The following is a 12,878-nucleotide window of genomic DNA, read 5'->3' as shown; positions in this document are numbered from 1 at the left end:
CGCCCTCTTCTTCTGTATAATTTATTTAATCATTTCTCTTTTTTTTCTCTGGCATAACTCAAAACTTGACAATGCTAAATCTCTTTTACGTTGTAGGACAAGGGTTTGCGTGTGTCGTACGTCGCCAATTCTTTTACGATGAAAATTGCCCAACCCACACGACGCATGGGAACGGCTATTTATCGATTACGATAGAGCTTCGCTAGTTTGCGGCTTCTGGTGTATTTTAATGCGCATCACGCTTTGAGAGAAGCTCGTAAACCAATGTACTAAAAAAAACTTCATGATCTTGGACTGTCACCAATTGTTGTGTCTTTGATTGTGGCTTATAATAAAATCCGAAGGATTCGAAGACAGATACGTTTCGGGTGCTGTATTCACTGGAATAAGTAACAGTGGCAAATGTTGCCACACGTGCCGAAATGTATTTTCACTGCCAAATTGTAAATGCGTGTCATCATTTATTTTTTATTCCGAAATTTACAAGTCTTTAATCTCGAAGAAAAAGAAAAAACTTTTCAGTCACATCTGGACCGAGTCTAACACGTGGTTTTGATTTGTGTAATCGTTTTACAATCCGTCACCGTGTTTCAGATAAATTAAACACTTTTCTTTACATTTGTTATTTCATCGGTTTAAGGTTTTTTTCCCCAAAAAATATATAGCTTCAGCGGATCCACGAATAAGATGTCAGAACCATGGGACTCCTTCACATTGAAACTAATACAAAGATGGCACCTCGGAAAAAAATATTACTATTGGACAGATCATAATTCTGTATACCTAGTATATTACGACTAGTTTCTAAACGAAAAATTATTCTCTTCGAGCTATTCTATAGCACTGTTCGTTATTATTAATCTTATTCGGTATATTTCGAGTTTATTGCAAAATAGAAAAATAGCATAATAATATAATTAACAATATGATTAATAAAATACTTCATTACTAGTTTCCGCATCGAGAAGTATTCTTTTGAAATACTTCTACTACAGCACTGTCTAATATTACTAATCTTATTTAATATATCTGGAGTCTATCGAAAAAATATAAAAATATCATGGTAATTCGGTGAACAATATATAATTAAATGAAAAAACCATAGTGAACAATCGACAAGACTTACGCGTCGTTTCCTAACGTGCTTCTTTCTAGATCCCATCATATAATTCATCCACATCAGTGACATAAACGGTGCAAATAGTGCACCAACAAAAATTATTGACCGAAATATTAGATTTTCCAGTAAAATAAATTTAAATAAAAATCCAGTTAAAGTTTACGTAAAACCGCACAACCTCTTGTTAACTATCGATATCACCGTACAATAATTACACTTGCGATAACGACTCCTTCTCACGAACAGAAATACACCCTTGAAATGAATCAAGTCTTAGAACCAACTGTAGGCTAGACTCTCAAAACCATCCAATGTTAAATCCTTGGTGTCATAGTAAGAACTGAAGTTTCGGTGGTCTGGTCTACCATATTATTCACTAAACTCGCCGTCCCCCACCTCGTCGATTCTCGCGGAAAACCGCCCCCGCAAACACAACGATCCCATTCATAAGGGCAAGGCAGGAGACCACTTAGAAAATAGCTCATACTCTATCTCAATATACATACGGTTACTCATCGGTAAATAGGGAAAACATAAGACCCTCGTAGTTGGGGCAATATTCAACGTAGCGATGAAACAGCACGGAAGCCCCAACATATTTTAAGCGTTCCGACAATCATTGAAAATTGAATGAGCACGTTGCGTGATCCATGGACATTTTCACTCTGATCCTGATTCTGAGAAGGATTTTTTTAAACACGCAAAACCTGTATCAGCGTTCATTGTTTATTAGGGCAAAGAGTATCAGCAGCATGTAACCACGTGTTGTGTACCTCATAGTGACATATTTTACTGTAGAACAAGTCTCTTGTTAACTGATCTGCATGGCACGTGTGACGTGCATCCAGAGCCAGATGGGAGCCAGTTGCGAAAAGACATGCACAATGACGAAAACGTGTGCCCTAGAATGTAGATACTTGCGAAATTGGTTGCATCGTACTATTATGTCCGGCGCCAAAATTGCGAATTTCATCGTGAAAGTCGAATGGCGCGCGAAGAGTGTACAATAAAAATTTGCACGTATACGCGAATACGTGAGAAAACAGAAAGTATGAAGAAGGATCAGAATTTATTAATTCCTCAAGCACCAAAGCGACATATCAATGGGTTGCAAAGTTCGATATGAAGTCTGTGAACGACTTCACGTTTGCGGAAATCAAAATAGCTGTTAGATTATCGAATAAATAATTTTTTAAATATTTTGTTAATTCGTCTGAAGAAATAAAATGGAACGCGATCGATTATTTATAATGGTAAAATTTTTTAAAATAAAATTAATTTTTGTTCTCACTTTATCCAGATTGGCCATCTTTTTTTTTTCTAAGGAAACTATTGTTCCTTTTTATCAGCCTCAGTCTGACTCTCCTTCCTTATTTTAACGAGATGACTAACGCGCGTGTTTTGACAAAAATCAAAAAATTCCCATTTCACGCCCAATACGATTCCCAGAAACAATAAACAGACGTGAGTGTGCAAGCGACGTAAGCTTTTAAAGCACGCGTCACCTCAAACGATCAATCCCGTTGTGCAAATGTGACGTCGGCTGTTGGGGCATGTATTTCCTAACATCAGAGTCCCCGTCAATCCTCGACAACTGCATACAACTGTTGGTCGCATCTAAATAGTACAGATTTATGCGAGAAGTTACCGTACTTGATGCGTCTAACGTAGCACATCGATGTCAAGGGTAACAAGAAAATTGTTAAGTTACGAATTTTCGATTTCGCCAGAAGTAACCGTGAGCCTCCTAAGCCACGGTAAATCATGCGGCGTCGCCGGAACGAAGTTACTGAATCGTCAAGTACACACGTCTTCCACAGCCGTGAAATTAACCTGGAATGCCATTTGCGCATTGCAAACAAATAAGGAACAGGCAATCGCTAAATTACCTAACAAACCCAGTATTAATTAGCATGAATCAACGTCATAAGAGACAAATGAAACCTCTTGAGTCTAGGACCCCTTTTATCAATCCTGCTCGTTCATTAAGTCCCTAAAGATGAATTTCATTTACACAAATTAATAAAATCATACTTCAACCTCAAAATTATAAATACCCGCTCAATGATTCACGTATTATATGAAAAATTTGTTAATACCCAAAACCAATTAACTTTATCAATCCGTCATACTCTCTACGGAGATAATTACGGTATCTCTGTAACAAGTTACGAAATTTTTGAACAAATTATCTATCGTACTTCAAAATAGCGGATATTTCTACTTGGATAAAATTAGTTGGAATTTCATCGCGGTCACTGATAATACATTCCTTGAACGAGATTTCGATTCTGATATCATTTTTCGGTAAACGCTCGTATCATTTAAGCGTGAGCGTTCGTAGATTTTTTAAATGGAGAAATTGAATAACTTTTTTTTTCTTGAACAGTTTCGCTCATCTTCGTCGAATGCTTCTCCTTTGTTTTTCGGATATGCTTACGTAACGGCAGACAGACGGTTTTAAAATATTTCCAGAGGAGCTTCGGATTCCCCAGGGGAGATGAATTCGAGTGAAATGCCTTGGAACAGGTGCGTGGTGGAAGTGCCTTCACCCGAAATAGATCTTCACCTAGCCTTTGGCCAATAATACGATATTCAAAAGCGTAGGTCTACATGAAAACCACACGCTCTCTTTTTTAATATCACAGATGCTAGTTGCATGACCGATCGCAGGTACCATTTCTGTCTGCGATGAACGATTGTAATATTTTCATTTTTGACTTCACTGAGAGTCCTGGGGTAGCGTTGCTTCAATGATTTGCGTATAAGAAGAAATCGACTGGTTGTAATTTTCGAGTTCTCAAGGTTGGTAAGATTGTTTAAGAAAATCTTGATCGAGACAAAACAAACGGAAGAGGTCGGACGTCGCGACGTTTCAAAAGTCTAGGACAGCCAGGCGCCGAAAACTTGTTCCTTGAGGTAAATAATACTGATGTTGCAACGAACGATACTCCGTATCGCTATAATAATCCACGCATGTGCTTTGGGCACAAAGCTTGGACAATCGAAAGAGCAGCTGTTAAAAATTCTTCAAGTTCGGCATTTCACCGCTCTATTATTTAATGAGAACATTCTTTTACTACGTCGATTCTTTCTTGATCCTCAGTATCTTGTTTATGAGATTGCTCGTTTAGAAAAAAAAAAGGAAAGAAATCAACTTAGTTCTCTTCAATTTCTTGTTTTCTTTGCGTTCCTCAAACTCTAAGCGATCTCTGTTCAACAACGGATGTGGCTTTGCTTTATTTATACTTCGCCAAATAACACTGGTCTCGAAAACTGAATGTACGCAAAGCTGTTCGTTTGATTGGCAGGGAAGCTTTCAAATTGACTCCCACGTTGAGATCCTCAGCCTAAGCGGTTTGCATGACGAGATGCTTTTTATAGACAAAGGATATACAATCTGAATCAACTGATTCTTCATCATCAACCCCAATGTTCATTCATGGATGTTCAAGATTACTTATAATGCTAAAGAATTATAATATACGGCAACATCAAAGTCATTACGAGTAATTTTCAGTGGCACGACGTCACGTGTCTTTCTAGTTAACTTAGATTTTTACAAATACTCACGCTTTCATTCTGCAGGAGTGTGTACGAGTTGTTCGATGGTCCAGGACTCGATGACGCGAATTCAGAGAGCTTTCCCGGAGACAGCTTCTCGCCAGTGACAACGTCGGCACCATCGCTGCTTCCGCTACCGCTGAAAATCGAACGAGCTCGTTTATTGTTCAAACTTAGAAGCGCCATTACGGTAGGAATTTCTTCAGGCCTCAGGATCGCTCGTAACTTCCAGTTTCGTAGGTACGATAAACCGCGCGAGCTCGTAAAAAGAAGAAGCTTGGAAGCGAACGTTAAAAATTGAGAAAACAGTACCGGCCATGAAGAAATATCAAACCCAGCTATAGGAATTTCATCTCAAGATAGGACAACCATTGCAGGAGTCTCCGGCTCAAATATGACGCCACCGAGAAATATCACACAGCCGTAAGGAAGCGTATTGCAAAAAATAAAGAATACCCCAAGATAAATTTATTCTACATGAGAAAGTGCAATACACCTTATACCAGTAGCTGATCTATATGCCGTCGCCTGAAGAGATCATTAAGCTACTAACAAAGCTGAATTATATAAAGGATAAATTATAGTAAAGAAATACACAATGAGCAATGCTGCTACTTCTGGTACAGTGTGCCAATCGAATGGTAATTTTACTGGCGATTATAATTGGCAATAAATAATGTCTGACCAGACTCACAAGTATCGACGATATAAATTGTTACTGAATCTCTCAGCAGGTTGGTAACAGTTCTCAAAGAGCCAATCCTTAGTGGTTAAGTAGCACCTATTACTCGTTATCAGAGTTATCAAATTGCAGCCTCCTATCCTGGCCTCGTTTAGAACAACCTCACCCACTTCCCTGATGTTCATTTTCACTCATTATTTCACGCACTAACTTCGCTTCCGCGCGAATCACATTCGTGCTGGCCTTTGCGATAAATCTTCCTCGCCCATTGTATGACTTTGCTATCTTTCTCGCTCTCTCATTCGCCGTCACGTGGTTTGCTCGAATTCACACGCGAATCATTTAACAGGTTGGGCGTAATGCTCCTGTGCGACTACTATTACTCCATCGTGATACTTGCCGACTATTTCACGGACTTCACTTTTACTCCCTCATTGGGGATGTACAGTGTATTCCTGGACGCTATTAGAGTTAACTTAGCACGATAGCATATACTAGTATTGATACCATATCGCGTGATAACGCCCCTCCATTGCTAATAATCATCATGGAAATTATTGAGCACTGTAATGTATTTGCGAGGACACGTAGATCAAAACCAATATCCTATACGTAGGAGGTTAAAGGTTGAAAAGAAGTCGTAATGGTAGCGCTGACACCGTAAGATCACTGGTCGGACCTTTGTTCATTGGTTTTAGTACTGACACTTTACTGAGGTAATGATTCAGAATGATAATAATTTTATGGGATCGCCCATATCTGATAAGTCAAGCTTGAGGATCGATTATACAATTTATAATTTTTTTTCGGGATATTGCCAGATACTTTTTTTGATGATTCGTTGTATTCACTGTTTCTTTAAATATTAATATTACTTTGTCGTTGTACGTAGGATCGTTCGAAAGTTTTATCTTCGATTGTTAAAGCTCATGGTATATGGGAGGTTCTTTAGAAATCTAATAAAAGTCTGGATCTTTATAGCTGCACGCTTCGCGTAACGGTAGTACGCACGTCTACTCGCTTTACCTTTGTAGACTCTACTGACTGGTCGAGTGACAACTCTATCATTTGTATTACCGATAACTCGTTCCAACACTGCAGTGACTACGATATCCGAGGTTGTTAGTGACAGGGACAGACCGAAGTCCATTATTCACTCAAGCGAACGTGTAGAGAATACATTTTGAAAACAGTTAGTTCCAGGAGAAATTTAAATTGTTGATTGTAGAACGTGGTGCGATGCAATGATTCCGATAGAGAGTGCTATAGGTCACTCAAAGCATGTTTTGAAATATCTGAAGGGGAGTGTATGTGAAAAAAGTTATTACTTTAGATACTTATTTATGATTTGTTATAATAATTTGATATACCGGGTGCTGAATTTTGTAGGCACGAGGGATATTGAAGTTGGAACAGTGTCGTTACAATTAGCATTTGACACGTTTCCTTGGCAATAAACTTTACACGTAGAAACTGGCAGTCCTAAGTGATTTTCTGGACAGCTGTTCTATTACGCGTTTAAGCCGCATCTTCACGTTAAATTTCAAATAGCTTATATAGAGGAGCACGCGCGTGGTATTAATAAACTGTTTTACTCTTACCTCTCTGTTGGTCCTGTTGAGTAGCTGGAAGACTCTTCGCCAGACTCTACACTGTTGAAGGATGCACAATTCATTTTTCTTTCTTCCCACTGAGAGCGCACTTCGTCCTGCACTCTTCTTTTCAATTCCTCTACTCTGCGTCGTTCCTCTGAGATTACCTGACTCCCTGTAATTAATGTGAAATTTATAGATTGATGTCTATGGTGTTTTGTAATTTAACTGTCTTATTGATTTTATAATCAATATTAATATCAAAACGTCGTTACTTACCTTGTTTTGCTAAATGAAGCTGTCGATTTCTTTCAATTTCCTTGAGGGACTCGATAGTCTTCCTACCTAAGCTGCCTTGATTATTCACAATTGGCGAGTCATTCGTTACTCGGGAGATCCTGTCAAAATCTTCTCTACTCGGCGATCGCTTCTCTTCCGAATTTTCGGGTGAGCTTTGAGCCAAATCTTCCAGTTCATCATCAATGGCGCGCAGTCGGCTGCGTCCCTGTATAGAGCGTTCATATAAAAACGTCAGCTGATCGATGCATCCAATTGTATAAGGGAAGCTCTACTTGCCTCTTCCAATCTTTTCATGTGACCCAGTTTCTGTCTTTCCAGAATTCTCGTATCTTTAGTGGCAGTATTATTCGCCTGGGAACGTTGAGATTCCAAGTGATTTAGCTGAGCCTTTCTGGTTTCTATTTTGGCAGAGAGTTCACTGAGGTATCTGCAAGAAGGTATCATATAACAAATAATTTTCTCCTTTTTAAGCTGTTGTCTTTGAAAACTAAATGCCAGCCAGCCAGATATAGAAAGCTATGCAATACATACGTATACACATACCTCTGTAGTTCTTCACGAGTTGCTAGTTTACTCGCTTCTTCCTCCAGATGATGAAATTCAAGGTCCTCAAATGATTTTCTCTCAGCCTCCAGGATGTCCTGCTGTGATGTCAATTTTTCAGCCAAGTCCTCGTGAACACTTTCATCCTTGCAGTTGGCCAACTCTTCTTCCAACCTGCCACAAAGTTGCTGAGCTCTTTGGACACGACGCTTAGCTTCCGCTTGTAGATTTGCCTGGGTCGAATTGTCCTCGGCCATTTCTCGCTCGAGTTCGTTTATCCTCATCTGAACTCTAATCTTTTCACTCTCATCCTGCGTAAGCTTTAAAGACTCGGATTCATATTCCGCTGACAGCAGAGCTTTTTCCAGCTCGAGCTGAAAAGAAAGATAACACATCAGACATCACGTATGATTATACAGCATCCGCTTGGATAATGATTACAGATGTCACGACATGCGTTTTCTTCATCTATTAGATTTTTTCTTTTTTAAAGATAAACGGGGATTACTTTCACATTATTTCTTGTTACGGGTCCAAGATCACTATTAAAACTTCTCAATAGTACTGTCACAGCTTTGTGTAAAATTTTGGCCATTATAGAGACCACTGTTTTTTATCACGTACACCTAATTCACACCCTACGCGGTCAGTAATTCGAGCATGACTATTGCTGGACTATAATCAACGCACTATCAACGAACTTTAAACGATCTAGTGATTCATTGAGTCGTACAATTAGTAAAATTGTTTAATATCGTGTGAACCAGAACTTATCGCTTCGAAGTGTAAGAGAAAACTGAATGTAAAGTTACATCGAATCGGATGTTCGGACAGCAAATGCCGGGATGGACTTATCTGGCCAGAAAATGTAGAGTTTAACAAATATTGGCTGGTTGAGAAGTTTACTGCGAAATGAACGGGAAATGATGTAATCCATTTATCGCGTTGCTTATCCGAGGGAATATAGCTCTACGTCAAATTTAGAATACTTTACGCATTATTTCTAAAAATATATAATTCGTCACTAGTAGCTACATGCATGGTTGGTGGCGCAATCCATTCTACATTCCGGAGTAAACAATATATTCATCATGAACTCCTCGACGAACTCACTAAGAACTGTCAGCATTCCAGAAATAAGATCATTGATAATTTTGTAGATTTATCTACCTCTCTTGTTATCTCCTCCTCTTGTATCTCGATATCTGCCACACTTCTTTTCAGTACATCCATGTTTCCAAGAATGTGAATTTTTTCATTTTGAAGGAACTCTATGTACTTTCTTCTGTCCTCCTCCTCGAGTTCCTTTCGCGCTTTATCAGCCTTTGCCTCGTTAGATTTGGCGTTATCCTTCTCGGAGTTGTTTCTCTTTGGCGTGACGCAAACGTCCTTCGATTTCGAGAGCATGGATAATTGTTCGATAGCTTCCAAAAGATCATCGTTTGATATGGCTAATTTATTTTCAATAACTTCGCAAGAATTGGACAGCTGGCCGCTCTTCTTTAAAGTCGCACTGTTTTGGTTGTTCTTTTGCGAAGACGATGTTAAAACAATATTTTCATACGGACTTTTGTTACCATTAAGTGGCGCAAAATTTTCATAACTGTGTCCAAAACTTTGAGATTGAATTTTCGTACCATTCAGCTGTATTTTCCCATAAGAGGACTGATCTTTTGTTTCGCTTCGTACTTGGAATCGCTGACAATTGGTCTCTCCGTTGAATCTTACATTCTCATAATTGGACGGATGAGCTTGAGTAATCGAATTCGAAAAACTATGGTCCCCGTCGCCATGACTGTTTGGCCATTTAATTTTCTGATTGTTATTTGGTGTAGTCGGCTGCAAATTCTCTTGAACATGCGACGCATCGTGAATCTCGTTCTGTCGAAAATTACCGTGGATTCTGTTATTATTCGGCGAATCTCCATTTTGAAGAATCATCCTGGAATTTTCTAGACTAACGTTCTCATAAGCTCCACTATTATTCTCCTTGGTGGATTCGAATGAAAATTGTGGTTGATTTTTGGACGGGCTCTTTGGACTGTCGAACGGCGAATTGTAGCCTGGTCTTTTTTCACGTGGAAGCGATCCATTGGTCTTGATTCTGAAATAAGGTAACAAAATTTATTGTCAAAGCTTAATACGCAAACGTTGAAATCTACTGTAACTTTCTTATGCTAACCTGTTCGGCTGTCTTGGTTTCTCCATAGTACTTTGTTTCTCGTATTCGGCGCACATTGCCAAAATTTCCTCGAGTCTCATTTTCTCTTGTCTTTCAACTTCCTGCTCCCTAAGTCTTTCCTCTTGCGCAAGCTTCCTCTTATTCTCAGCTTCCTTTCTTTTATGCTCGGCGTCAGCCTGTCTCTCTCTAAGTTCCTCGATAGAGCATCCACTTCCGGTACTAGGAGTCGGACTCTTAACACGTGCGTAAGAACGTTTCTGTTCGTTGTACTTTGGATTCCGATTGAATGCAGGACTCGGCGGCTGGATTCTCCTAACGTTAGGATTAGAGCCAAAGCTCTGAGATGAATTTGGTCCAAGACCATTAATCGACAATTCATTCATATTTGTATTGGAACCACGATTACAGAGATTTGGATTCGATCCGAACTTATCAACTTGTACATATTCAGTTGTGGTCTTGGCGACAATTAAACTTTGACTCATATCAAATTCACGGCCAAATTTGTCGTACTCGTTGGACTTTTGGCAAATCATACTGCGCGACATAAGATCAAAATTCTGAGAGTGCTTCGGAACTATCATACTCTGTGACATAAAATTCTCATTATTGTTCTCGTGATAGTGTGGATTGTACGTCTTAAGATAAGTATTGGCAGTGGAGTACATTTGAATTTGATTATAATTAGGCGTAGACGTCTGCATGACATTCGGAGTGTTTGATCGGCTCGGTGTCTTAATGTGTTCGATTTTCTGTCTGTTATCACTGGAATAATGGTAACTCTGTTCGTATGGCAAGCTCGGCGTATTGGAACGGCTTCTATCCAGATTCACCAAATTGTGATAAGGCATGATGTTGCTCTTGGAGAGTGAGGCCAAGCTCGACGATCTCGAATGACCAAGAATCTGGTCAGCTGGTACATTAGCCGTGCCACTGCCAGCAGGAAAAACCTTAGGAGACACGCAATTTCGATTTTGTCTAGCGAGCATCTCGAACTTCGTTAATTTCCCAAGGAAGCCTTCGTCATCGGAGCAGGAGGAATTTCTTGGTGATTTTCTTGGCGCGACTGGTGGTTTCCTCTCCAGATGATTGTCCAGGTTGTCAGCTAGAGAAAAGCTAATCGGTGCCATCGATATCCTCGAATTAGGCATGACAGACTTCAGTTGTTTAGCTTCAGCTGGATGATTGAACCTCATGTAATTGGATCGACCAATTGAAACCATACAACCTAAAAGCACAATAGACACGTCAAATCAGATAATAAACACGTAAGCTTTATCTTATAAGACAGTCGGTTAGTGATAACATCTCTATTGAACTTTATAGAATTCCATAAACGATAGATCACACGATTAAGGTAATCACAAGACATTCAAGTAATTATAACTTTATCCTCGAATCAATTTTACCTTGGGCAAGACGAATCGGCGAATTTACTGGAATCCCATCCACGCAGGTATTTCCGTTAATGGGATGAAGAGTCACCACACTGTTGTTATTCTCGATTGTGCAATGAATGAGTTCCACGCCTGTGCCCGAGACTGGAATATCTGCGTCTCTGCTGGATCCTAAAGTCACTCTACCTGAACAACACAGAATACCAGTTTAACAGATGGCTCCTTTCTTTACCTTTCTATATACACGATTATAGGTATTTTTAAACGGCGATGCGTTCGGGCCACGTTTTAATTGTGACTCGACTAATGCACGCGCTCACTAATTCCCTCCGTACCGTACTTCCCACGTTTCTATGCTACATCGATAAATCTACGCGTACATACGAATAATTACATTCAAATGCCATCAGTCTAATAATCATACTCAAATTGAATTCCAAACCTTTGTCAGTCTTTGTCTCTGGTCAATGGCCGATCATTCGTATACTAAACCGATACCGATCTGTCGGATTTCGTGCGTACACGTACCCCACTGAAAAATGAGTAGCAACGTAATTTTATGCCGAATAAACATCTCTCCAATGAATTAACTATTACGGTTGCGCCTTAGGAAGTGAACTTTTATCTGATTTACCTACTTGGACTTGTAGGCATCTCGCTAACGGAAGCGTGAGATCCATAAAGCTTTTGCGGTCAATCGAGGAACTAAAGTTGCTGCCAAGAGTAATTAATGAAATTTGCACAAGACGCGCCACGTGCGACAGTCGTGGAATCGAATGTCGTTAAGTGAATTATTAGCAGTTCGGCGTAAGGGGGGGGGGGGACTTTCTACCCATGAAAAAAAAGGTTCTAACTAATGGTACAACGTTAATCGATCCCATTATCGGTCGTTTTGAATCTTGGACAAAGTCCAGGGTGCGCCGGTACCATTTTGATTTCCTGATTGTTCACGAGCAATTTCGTGGTCGACAACTATAATTAGGTTCAAGTTATTCTGGTTGGACTGTTAGGCTTGAGAGCTGCGCGCCAGCTTTGTCGATTTGATTATTCCGTAAAATCACGAATAAGTCGTAACTCGCCTTAAGGTATAAAAGACTGGGTGGAAGATTTTTAATTTTTTTTTTCTCTTTTATTCGAATAGGCCTCGGTTCATCTATGTTCCTGGATACGTTAGACCGTGGTCGCCATTCCAAGCGGCACTAAATGTATTTCGTAGGGTATCTCTACAAAGGACCGAGTTTATATATAGTTTTGGCGCGACGTTCCTCAGGCCATTTTGTGTCTTTTTGGAAATGCGTCTGCCTCCACGTCCAAAATATCAACGCAAAGACGGCTCTGCGCTTCTAGTCGACAGCTGTCAAACTTAACTGCTCTAAGTCAGTGAGAAACATTGGAAGAACAATAGTTTCTCACTTTTCGTATAACGGGAGATCGCGTGGCATCTGAAAATATTCGAATTTCCATAGAACCGATTCGAAAAAAAAAACCTCAAATCTCA

At 39.6% G+C, this 12,878-nt stretch overlaps 1 protein-coding gene across 2 annotated transcripts in view; it reads right to left on the bottom strand.

Annotated features, from left to right (window-relative positions):
• Positions 1-12,878, bottom strand: part of LOC107274646 (pleckstrin homology-like domain family B member 1) — a 34,336-nt gene that overhangs the window by 3,353 nt on the left and 18,105 nt on the right. For both annotated transcript variants that reach the window (XM_015753937.2, XM_025091923.1), the window contains 8 exons: positions 11,393-11,566; positions 9,984-11,211; positions 8,972-9,905; positions 7,802-8,175; positions 7,535-7,685; positions 7,238-7,463; positions 6,968-7,133; positions 4,694-4,823 (listed from right to left, as the gene is read on the bottom strand). In XM_015753937.2, coding sequence (XP_015609423.1) covers positions 4,694-4,823; positions 6,968-7,133; positions 7,238-7,463; positions 7,535-7,685; positions 7,802-8,175; positions 8,972-9,905; positions 9,984-11,211; positions 11,393-11,566 — 3,383 coding nt within the window. The remainder of the gene's footprint in view (positions 1-4,693; positions 4,824-6,967; positions 7,134-7,237; positions 7,464-7,534; positions 7,686-7,801; positions 8,176-8,971; positions 9,906-9,983; positions 11,212-11,392; positions 11,567-12,878) is intronic.

The sequence above is a fragment of the Cephus cinctus genome, unplaced genomic scaffold, assembly GCF_000341935.2.
Source record: "Cephus cinctus unplaced genomic scaffold, Ccin1 Ccin1_scaffold0101, whole genome shotgun sequence".
NCBI classification, from domain to species: Eukaryota; Metazoa; Arthropoda; class Insecta; order Hymenoptera; family Cephidae; genus Cephus; species Cephus cinctus.
The sequence above is the reverse complement of the archived record's forward strand: the minus strand, read 5'-3'. Positions and strand labels throughout refer to the sequence as shown.